Below are 12,249 nucleotides of genomic sequence, written 5' to 3' on the forward strand. Positions count from 1 at the left end.
CATTATCTCAGACATGAGAGTTGGGTATCTCTGCCGCCACAGATGCACAAAAAGCGCTTCTGTCAAATATGCCAGTTTGAGTACGATCTGTAACCAAAAGGCTATCATTTCATCAATATACATAGAGGTAGATGTACAAAACAGCCTACCTTTCTGTGTTCTTATTTTGTTAATAATATAATCATTTATAAAATATAAACATATGTAAGCGTTGTTAATTTCACACATAACATTTGTGCTCTAAACCTAAACACAGAATAACGTTACAAAGATCTACGAACGCATTCAAAAGTGTTGTATTGGCATTTTTTCACTTTTGCAGTAATTTGTTTTTTAATTTAACTTAAGAAATTATCTTTATTCATGAAACCATTTGCAAAATTCTATGACAATGCTGCCAAAAACATTTTAAGATATACATATTTACTTTGTGCAGGAAACAGCGGTATCTCCGCTTTAGGGATGGGCAGGCTAAACTATCCATACCATACAAAAGTAGTATTCAATATGCATTAGACAACACTGGACTTGAAAGTTTTCTCTTGACGTTAACTAGACCAAAAGTTATTTTTCAGTTGAGCAAAAAGAACAGAGGTAGTAGATTTATTATATTTCGTGGTTTATTGATGTATTGTTGTGGAATTTATATTACGGTCCTTCTTATTATCTGTTGTTAGCTGATGTTTACTAAATAACTTTTCCTCAAGAGTCGCGTAATATGCGTTTTAATATCGAAAGCCCGTCAGTTCAATATAAAACAAAGCAAAAATTTAAATGATTATAATACTAATATATAAAAAGGTGTTTTATTTGTTTGCAAAGTGCAGTGTGTAAATAGTTAGAAAAATTCAAGTATATATATGCACACAAATATATAACGGTCCTAACTACTTGTCGATGAATTGCTATGGTTGTTGCGGATTCATTGTAAAAAGTGTCAGTGACAGTGGCAGTTGCATAAATAAGTTTGGTTGGTTGCGACGAGTACGTAAAAGTGTAGTGCTGTGATTTTGTACTCCCAAATATACACATATTATGTCCTCTTAATCACCGGGATTTGGAGCTTATATTCTGGGCAGAATAATATCAAAATTATATAGGAAAATCTACCGTGTGAAATTAACTGATTTTAAAAAATTTATAAATTTTTTTAAAGAACTGTGTCGCCTTTTCCAATACTTAAGGAAAAAACAAAACAAGGCAACAAAATTCAATTCGTTTTTGTTTACAACTCTTCATTACATTCCGAAATTACGGATCCCCAAGGGACGTCTGTCTCTAATCCACCATCGGATACAGAGCGGTTTGCGTCATCTGACAGTGAAGCTGAATTTCCAACAGCTACAACCAAGGGGATCAAAACGACAACTGCGGAACCATACATATTACAACAAATTCTCAGGGAAAAGCAACAACAAAACAACATAATTCATTCTCAACTTAGTACCTCTAAGCAGTCACATTCATTACAAATTGCGGATATGGCAGCTGTGGTTCGCAAGAAACAGGATGACAAGTATCTGCAGGTATTAAGAGAATTGGTGATCAACGGTGGTGGCAATAGGCAATGTTTTGATTGTGGCCAGAAGGGTCCCACGTACGTTAACATGACAATTGGATCGTTTGTTTGTACCAGATGTTCAGGAGTGCTGTAAGTGAACATTTAAACTATTCTTAAGCAAATGAGATATTTTATACATGTTTAGATACCAAAATTATTTACCGACTGTAGTTTAAAATCATTGTTAGTTGTCCCGAGTACTTCCAATAATATTTAAATCACCAATAAGTGGCACATACAACAACCGGATTTAATTTTTTCTTCGCTGAAAAATCAATAAATTTTAGAAATTTTTTGAAATACCGGTTATAAAGTCATAGTTGTTTCAAACAATTTTATGCATAAAGCTTTGATATCAGTGATAATAAATATATCAGTTAAATTGAGATTGGTTCAACTTTTTCATGTTTTATCAGTGGTTTCTTTATCGATGATTCATTATTTGTGATTTCTATGAATTTGGTTATCAGGTTTAAAAGAGAAAAAAAAGATATTGTCCGATTTCTTAAAATTTTTTTTTTAGAGCAGGATCACGTTCCAAAATAATATGTGTTTAACAAGCCTTTGGACAAAATTTAATACAAAGTATTTAAAAGAATCAACTTTTAGCTAGACTGTAACTTCATCGACAAACTTGCTGAAAAATAGCAACTGCGATCACGATCAAAGCTGTATCCTATTCGCACTAGATATAAAGTGTAGATAGATGTCATTTGTAATTAAATACATAGGTATTCATATACACGAATACATATGTACATACATATACAGTGTCGGACAAAACTAAAGCACGGAATTTACAATACCTACCATTTAACTGCATAAAATTTATTTACTGTTATTAAATTAATATTTTCTATTTTATTTCACTAAAAAAATATAGATTTTTATTGATGTATTAAAAAAAAACGTAACATATTAATTCATTTTACACTTTAATATGACCTAAAGGTTAACAATATACATAAAATATATACGAAAAAACTAAAGCACATTACAATAGTATTTGTTGTTAATATTTGGTGGCATATCTATTGTTTTTTATAACGGCTTCACATCTTCGTGGTATAGATTCAATTATTAATTTAAGATGTCTTGAGAAATGTTTTTCCATGCCCGTTGGACTTGGGTAAAGAGAGAGTCCTTGTTTTTACAATTTTCCCGCTGAAGTTTACGATCTACAATTTCCCATAGATTCTCTATGGGATTGAGATCAGGTGATTGCGCGGTCTATTTCAAAACTTCTATTTTATTGGAAATAAACCAATCCTTTACACATTGTTTCGGATAGTTATCGTGTTGGTAATTCCATTTTAAAGGTATTACCTCGTCATCATAAAGAAGCATAACGTTTCGAAGGATGTTTTTGTACATAAAACGATCCTTTTGATGACATAAGTTTGATGGATCGGGCCTACTCCATGATCTGAGAAATATCCCCAAACCATTACATTACCTCCCCCATGTTTCACAGTATCTTGTAAATAATGCGGATTTAAACGTTGACCTTTTGGTCATCGTACCAGCTTTAATCCATCAGTTCTTTTAATATTGTACTTGAACTTATCAGAAACAAGTAAGGAAGGGCTAAGTTCGGATGTAACCGAACATTTTATACTCTCGCAAAGTCAAATAGTATACTCGTTTGAGATTTCTTTGTGGATTGACTGATATTTTCGGTAGAAGGTCAACTATAGGCAATGGGGTCCACATATTTAGTACTTAGGGGCTTAAACAGTTTTGGTTCGATTTAGATAATTTTTGGCCACAAGGTGGCATACTTTAATCGCATTATTCACGCACAGTTTTATCCCGATACAGTCATTGTTGCCTGATTTGCATAGTGGAAAGTGAAAGAATCAGATGGAATTTAAAATGGTGTTATATGGGCAATAGGCGTGGTTGTAGTCCGATTTCGCCCATTTTCGCACTATGACATAGAAACATGAAAAGAACGTTATGCACTGAATTTGGTTGAAATCGGTTGAGCAGATCTCAAGATATGGGTTTTCACCTAAAAGCGGACTGTGCCACACCCACTGACTAATTTTGAACGCGGTTCCTATAAAGCCAATTTATACCATCTCAGAGATAAAATTTAATGTCTCTGGCGTGTTTAGTGCTTGATTTATCGCGCTTTTAGTAGTTTTTAACAGTACCGTTATATGGGGAGTGGGCGGAGTTGCCACCCGATTTCAACTATTTTCACACCGTCAATAGAAGTGCTAAAAACATTTGCTTCTAGTGAATTTTGTTAATATAGCATTAGCAGTTTAGGAGATATGCACATTAAACCTATTAGAGGCGGGACCACGCCCACTTTAAAAAAAAAAGTTTTAACTGCAGATGCCCCTTTCTAATGTGATCCTGTGTACCAAATAACAGTCTTGTATCTTATTGCGGAGCTTAGTTATGGCAAGTTATTTGTTTTTGATTAATGGCGTTTTGTGGGCGTGGCAGTAGTCCGATTACGCCCATCTGCAATACCAACCGTCTCACGGTACCAAGAAACATGTCTACCAAGTTTCATAAAGATATCTCATTTTTTACTCAAGTTAGAGCTTGCACGGACGGACGGACGGACGGACGGACAGACAGTCACCCGGATTTCAACTCGTCTCTTCATCCTGATCATTTATATATATATAACCCTATATCTAACTCGATTAGTTTTAGGTGATACAAACAACCGTTAGGTGAACAAAACTATTATACTCTGTAGCAACAGGTTGCGAGAGTATAAAAAGTACACTCCTCCATTTTGTAATACTCCAGTTAGCATGAGCTTTTGCAAATTCAAGCCACGCTTTTCAAGTTTTGTGCGAAATTTATGGCTTTTTGGCACTTCTGCAGGTTATAAAGTTATTTTCTACAGATCGTCGCTGGATGGATCTGCACGAAATATTCAAGCCCAATTCACTCTGGATTGATTTAGTTGATATAATGGGATCTTTTTTATGAAGCGCACTATGGCCATGTCCTGCAGGCTAGTGGTTGTTGTTGTAACGGTTACCTTATCCCCGTTTGGGTGATAAATTCTAGATTGGTTGTCGTCGAGGTCATCTAACGGGAGGCCCAGGAAACGAGCTGTTTCGACGGGGTCGGAACATAGGGAAAAGGGTGTTAGATGAGTGGTGTTCGTTGGGCATGCAAAGAGGTGGTTAGTGTCAATTCGGAGACTCATTGCACGCAGGACATGTGTTTGGTATGTCTGGGTCTATTCTGGATAAGTAGGAGTTTAACCTGCTACATAAATTGTGGTTAGGGAGCCCGAAGAAAGAAAACGACTTATAATTTTTGAGACTTATTACGCGCCATTTCACAAATATTTTTTTATTATTACAAAACAACACCATCAAGGATGAAATGATGCGAGACTCTTTGAATTGAGAGAGAGCTGTCAAAACCCACATTTTTTATAACATTTGCCAATCATGCCACTGTCGAACGAAAATGGATTGGGTATTATAAAAAAAACTTGGGGGTATTTTGCATTTCGATATTATTTTTAGGTGCTCCGTCCCCGAGTAGGCTTATATAACGCATATACATCCCTATATACTTGTATTTACATCATAAAATTTTTAAAAAATCACATAACATAAAAAATAGCATATAAATAAAAAAATTATAACAAAGAAACAATACAAGTCATAAAAAAAGATCATGGTTTTATAATGAACGTTTTAAATTAAATTAACAAATAAAATTTAGTTGCACGTTATTCAAAAGTATAATAGGTATTTGTGTCGTTCCTTGAAATTTCTTTTCGCACTGCTTTTGTTAGCTATTTTTAGCGGGTTTATTTCTGGCATCCCGCCTTTTTTAACATCAGCTGTTCGAAATTCCCTGATTTTAATAATCAGGGAAAGAGAATAACAGAAAAATCAGCGAAAATGAGAGAGTCTCGCATCATGTCATCCTTGACACCATGAGTTGATCACAATTGATTAATCTAATTGTATTAAAAATACGCACACTCTTCAAATAACGGTTTCTAACTACAGTTGGAATTTTAACGGGACTTGTTGAAATTAAGGTCAATAAGTAAATAAATATAGTTTAGTGCTTTAGTTTTGTCTTAGCAAATATACATATTATGCGAAATTTTTGTATGTCAAAATCTTATTTGTAGTAAAAAGAGGTTCAGCTTGATAAATTTGTGTTTTAAACATATAATCCTATTGTATTCATAGAAAAATTAAAACTTTGGCAAAACGTTTACATTTTGTTTTTAACTAAATGTGTATAAGGTGAACTTCGTACTTTAGTTTTATCCGACACTGTTTATGTATGCTTGCTCATATCTAATGTATGTTGCTTTCATACATACTTGTTCATCAGAATAGTTTTTAGTTTTACTGATTTCTAAACCATTACTTTTTAGTTCAAAGTCATGGCCATGACTGTATGCAAAATGGCAACACGCCCATATACATGCATAAACAACTACTTGTATGTATGAATATACTTATTTGCATAAGTAGAAACGAATTCATAATCTTTATTTGTATTCGTTGTTTAAAAAGTGAAATTTACCAGGTTAGTATGAACAAATTGCGCATCATATATGCAGATGTTTATATGTATGTATTTATGTACACCTACAATACTTTTATATGTGTGTGTACAAACTAGTAATATATTCAATCTAACTATGAATCTGCACCTTCTGTCTAATATAGAGCTACCGTCTGACAGACTTCATAAACTAACGCAAAATTATAATTCCAATTGCTGTAATTCAATTTATCAACACATAATTGAACTTGTTTCATAACTATAGTGTAAGCATTTATTATATTATTATTATTTTTTTCTACAATACAAATATATTTTATTCCTTAATTTTGGCCTCTATTTATTTATTGTCATAATTAAGCTTATATCATAATAATCATTCTTATAATTAAGTAGATTAGACAATGTCTAAACTCTTATATTAATTATTAGTCGACACCACTTTTGTATACCTAAATTTGTCAATAAATATATGTTTACGTGGAAGCAGTAACTTGAGTAAAAATTCAGATATCTTGATGAAACTTCTTGGCACCAAAAAAAGTCCGGTATAGTAGATAGGCCTAATCGGACTATTACTACGCCTACAAAATTAAAAATAATCGAAAACCTATAAATTGCCATAATTAAGCCGCAAATTAAGAAAAAAAACTCTGATTTGGTACAACGAAATGCATTCGAATGATAACCCCTCCCACTCTTGAATTAATTGAAATTCAAAGAGAATCCTTTCCTGATAATAGTATGTCTATGTATTAAAAATGGGTTGAATGGTGTCATTACTTCCCTTAGCCCTCATTAACTAAAGTTTCAAAAGTAGGGTTATAACATGAACATAGCATATATTAGATTGGAGAAATACATTCCAGTAACAGTCGTTCCCATAAAACCTCACCTACTCGGATTTAAATAAGGTGAAATGTTTGTATCACAGCAACTTTCGCTGAAACTGCTAAGAGAATTCCTTTAGGTCGTTAAAACACAAACTGCAACATATACGTTGGATATTAACCGGTATTTGTGTACAAAAAATTATAATTGTTGTTCTTGTTCTATCAGCAGAAAACATTTCTCAAATAATTAGGAGAATTTCTGTCTAGTTGGGAGTTATTAAAATTTCGGATCCGTTCCGGTTACGTAGACCCGACTGTCTAGAAACGGGAAAATTAACAAACTGCAAAATTACAGCACTTCGAGTAATTTTAAGTGCAAGGAAACCTTTTCATAAAAAGTACACCAATTGAAAACATTATTTAGTTACTCTTAATTAATATTTAGGTCACATGTATGTACATCCATACTTATGTATATTTTTATACATGGATGTACACACATATGGAACACCTAAAACACTTCAGTAAATCGGTTAATTAAGATCAATAAAAATGCAAATAGGTTGATTCTAGTTTAATGTCAGCTTTTATTCATTAAATGAAATTGTAGATTTCGGTTTTGCCACAGAAGTGTTCGCACATACATATTTGTATATACCTATGTACATATTTTCAGGCAAGTGTAGCACGTGCATATGAGAAGACAAACACGCACACCACCATAAATAAACTGGATAATGCACATGTAATGCAATACTCCAGAATTGTAAAATATACATATCTACATACAGCTGCAGTCACCTAATTAGCAACGCTGCTGTTTGAATCATGTTAACATTCATAAGTCGAAAAGTTGACAAGAATAGGTAATTTAAAAATTTTGAGGATAATTAACCGCCATTTCACAGCTTTTTAAATAATATGTAGATTGTTAATTTAATTTTATACTGCATTACGTTTTTCACTATTTGGAAAAGGTTCTACCAAAACCGCTTAGTCATATAATTATCAACGCTTGGTATTTAGTTAATTTTTTCAATTGAAAAGATAATATTTTGGGGAAAAGCCATTATTTTGAATAACTGCTTCACATCTGGGAGGCATTTATTCAAGTAGCTTCTCACAAGTGTTTTTGGAAATTGCTTCCCATTCCATCTTTACCTTTAGTTCCCAGAGATTCTCAATGGTGTGCACGAAGGCCAGTCTAATAAAAAAAATAATATTTTCGTCCATCCATCGTCTCTTAGTATAGCAATTTACTGACGCTGATCCATATGACCCTCAATTTTTGTTATAGCTTCATTATCATTATATTACCACCGCCATGCTTCAGCGTGGGACGAGTGTATTGGGGGTCAAACTATTTATTTTCGTTTCATTCGAAAATAGGACTCTTTTCCAACCCTTTAGGGTCCAATGACGACATTTCTCAGCGAATTCAAACTTTTACGAGTTCGCTCTGACAGCAGTTTCTTCTTCCGGGAAATCCTCCCAAAGAGTCCTTTTTCTCTTAAACATCTTTTGATAGTTTCAACCTATCATTTTTCCAAAAAATATATACTCGAATTTCATTTGCTGTTTTTTGGGGTATTTTTTTTTGATTCGCTTACGATTCGCTCGTCATCTCTAGTTATACGAGGTCTTTTCTTGTGTGGCACTTTTAGTGTGTTTTTGTGGGTTTTAAAATACTGAACAGCGTTGACTATTCTTTTAGAGATCTTTAGCGATCTAAAAATAGGACTTCCCATCGTTGCGCATATTAATAATAATGACTCTCGTACTTTCGTCACAAGATTTGTGTCTGCTCGTTTTATACCAAGCTAAATATGCGCTATACTTTACAAATTTATTGTAATATTTGTAAATGTGGATGAAAAAGTATTAAAACGCTGCATTGCTAATTACGTGACCAACTGCAATTTAAGCTTACTAAGGAAAAAGACCTGAGGTTTGTAATCTAACGGGACTTTTTGAATAAATTTTGACAAACCATTTTAAATTTGAAATCAAGCAAAAAGTTTTACCAGCTTATAGAAATATTGGTGTTAAGACAAAACGATTTTTAGTGCATTTCGCTGTTTATTAGCGTAGCTGCACCATACAGTTATGCGCATCTGTATATAAATCTGTATGCTTAGCGTATGAAAATTATGGAATTATGTGCGCTGAGAAGCCCCGCATGGAGACGCACAAACCATAAGAGCGTATGTTTGTATCTGAGCTGTGTTTGTGTATTTTCATCAATGGAGGCAAAAAAATTAGTCTATTCCTATTTATATTTATGTATACAGATATATGTATATGTATGTTTATTTTCTGCTCCCCTTGTGTTGGTTGCATATGTTCTCACTCTAGCTCTAACGATCGAATGACCCAATTTACTTAAGCTGAATTCCACTGTTGCATTTGTGACTCCGCCATCGCTAATGAGTCGCCTCACAGTGCACAATGCTGGCGATCAGGTCGCATTTGATGCGGCATATATTAAATAGGTTGACGACTGGTTGTTGCTGGTATGTGGCTAATACAAAAACTTGTTACAGCAGCAGCAAAGAATTAACGCGGAAGGGAGAAGATGAGGAAGTTGTTAGACTGCCATTCACTCAAAAAATGTGCACGCATTGGTCTCACATGGACATACATACATACATATGTATAGCGTGTATGCAGCGGTAGTTAAGGGGCATGCCTAAATGCACACATGTACGTGGTGTAGAATTATTTACTAATATTTTATTTCCTTGGCTACGTTTTGTACGCGGAAATGCTCAATAAACTATTACCGACGCGATTGACGTATCCGTTGCAAATACTTGTATTGGACATAATCGAAGCCAAACATTTTGCCTTTTGCCTAAGAAAATATACACACTTCACTAACATACAAATCGCACAAGTTACTATAATTTCCGCTGGCTATTAACGTGCAATCTTGTTTTATCCAAAAGCTACATACATATGTATATACATATATAGTATTACTGTCAGATTTTCGATGAGGATATTACCATTTACTGCCATGTAACTTGTGTTGGTAGTTTACATTAATTTCTTATTGCTTTATATTATTTTATAGGATAAGTGCCTTTTGAGTTTTGCGCATAGAAATTTTGGCATTTCAATAACGGTATTATTATTTAAAAATTATAAAAAAAATAATATTTTCTTTAGAAGATGCTCTGCTCCTGCTCTAATATGTTCTGTTCTGAAAGAAAGAAACTTATGTACATATTTGAAACATGATTGAAAATAAAAAAGTTAATCAAGTTTATAATTAAAAATTAAAAACAAAAATATGTTTTCGACACGCACATTTTTTTATTTTTTAATTATTTCGGTCCTACGAATATATGTAGTTATTTCGTATTCTACTATTTAAGTTTTCTTTGTAAAAAGAAAGCTTACTTTTAATAAAATTTCAACATAGCTTAACACTCTTTGTTCCATTTACGTTTAATTACTTAGTTAAAAGTTTTAAAAAATGTGAAAATCATTACTCTTTTCCTTCTCATTCCTGATATTGACTTGAAAGTGTTGTTGTTTATTTGTTACTCCAATTTTTAAATTAAAAAATATTTTTCCAAAATCTGAATTTGTAAATAAAAAATTTTTAATTAGAAAATTCACAAAAGTGCTCCTGGGTGGGTAAAGATAACTGGGACTTTATTCCTGCTGTGAAAGAGCTTATTGTGGAATCTATATGCTTAGCGTATGAAAATAATACATAAGCTATTTAGAGGCATATACACATTTGTAGGACCCTTATTTGACGTATGCAAATTTATATTTTTTTGTTCATATTAGCAGTAATGTTACAACCAAAATTAAAAATGAATGAAGACTCACGTGCACTGAAAAAAATTAAAGCGAAAATTCATTCAGTAGTAAATAATTTTATGTGCATTTTTTGTTATTTTAATATAAGAAGTTGTAATTTTAATATTTTATATGTTTTTCTCTTGGAATTATTGTTTGTTGTAGATGAAATGGCAATGAGTTTACCAAGGATTTTAGTGTAATTGGGCTAATATTATTTCACTCTTGTCTCTTTTAACTGCTTGGGGATCTGAAATGTTCTGTCATTTTTGAAAACTCTTGCGGAAAGTATTCCCCAGGGGTCCTCGGTGGGTTTTAGATCTCTGGTTATTGCTCGTTGGTCCAATAACGGAATATTTCTCGAGTTAAAAAACTCTCCGGCGCGTTATCCTGCTAGAATGTCCAATTATCGCTATAATCTATCTGTCCCTCAAATTCTATCAATTCATCATCCAAAAAGCCAACATACACATATGTACCATATATGTATATACATATTTGTATAAGTTATATAAGCAATATTCCGCATATAACAGTATTTAATATGCGAATCTTTAACCTTACCACCATCTTACTTGAAGAAAGATCTGTTTGCTTTTCCAACAATTGCTAATTTTTAAAAATAATCCTCATTTTCTTTAAGTCATAAGCCATTTTCTTCATATCACACGCTCACATCGCTATTCAAATGCTATTTACTTTCAATTTTTCTCGATAAAAGGTACAAAACTCTAAACTGAGTTAGTTATTATCTTTTCTTCAACCAGGCTATCTTTATATTTTATCTACTAAAATAAGGGTGTACCTTACATTTCCATCTTTCTGTTACGTATCTGCTGTTGGCTGCGAAGCCAGACCCAGTTGTAAGAAAAAAGTAGGTGAGCAGACAAGTAGACAGCTAAGAATATCGCTTCATTTGCAAAGTTTGTTATTTGACCTTTAGAGCTCTTCCTTCCTTCCTTCGCAGCAGGGTACAACTGCTTACATATGTATGTATATAAAATAAAGAAATAAAAATAAAATATATACATACCTACATCCATTGTATGTAACTACCTGTGTGAAATTGCATGTTTGCATTTTAAAGACGTTACATTTCGCAAGCTACTTTCTTAGGTACTGTAATTTGATAATTTGAATTCAACACATCATTATTTTCATGACTTTGCTTAAGTCACTTGCTTGTTTGACCTTTTTTGATTTTATTTAGAGACTATCTAACGACTTGCTTACTTACAGTAGGGGTCATAGAATTAGATACGGGTTTAATTTATAGAGTTTCTCACGACAGTTAGGTCTGCATGATAGAAACGAGCGCGTATTTATGGTTTTCCGGCAAAGGTCTGTCAAATTTGGACTAAAGGACTGTTGGCCTGCAAAAAAAGTACATCAATTATTATGTGTACATACATATATGGTACATATGTATGTATGTACATATGCATATACATTTTAGTCTATCACAAAAAATATGATATATATTTACATAATATATGATTGGTATTTGTTGTATTTATG

The 12,249-nt window shown here is 32.9% G+C and overlaps 1 protein-coding gene across 3 annotated transcripts in view; it reads left to right on the plus strand.

Annotated features, from left to right (window-relative positions):
• Positions 1 to 521: 521 nt before the first annotated feature.
• Positions 522 to 12,249, plus strand: part of drongo (Arf GTPase activating protein drongo) — a 111,096-nt gene continuing 99,368 nt past the window's right edge. The window contains exon 1 of one of the 3 annotated variants that reach the window (XM_014237948.3): positions 522 to 1,651. In XM_014237948.3, the coding sequence (XP_014093423.1) occupies positions 1,482 to 1,651 (170 nt within the window). In that variant the 5' untranslated portion in view covers positions 522 to 1,481. The remainder of the gene's footprint in view (positions 1,652 to 12,249) is intronic. The other 2 variants (XM_070106343.1, XM_070106345.1) reach the window with 2 other exon arrangements.

The sequence above is a fragment of the Bactrocera oleae genome, chromosome 3 (genome assembly GCF_042242935.1).
Source record: "Bactrocera oleae isolate idBacOlea1 chromosome 3, idBacOlea1, whole genome shotgun sequence".
NCBI lineage: Eukaryota > Metazoa > Arthropoda > Insecta > Diptera > Tephritidae > Bactrocera > Bactrocera oleae.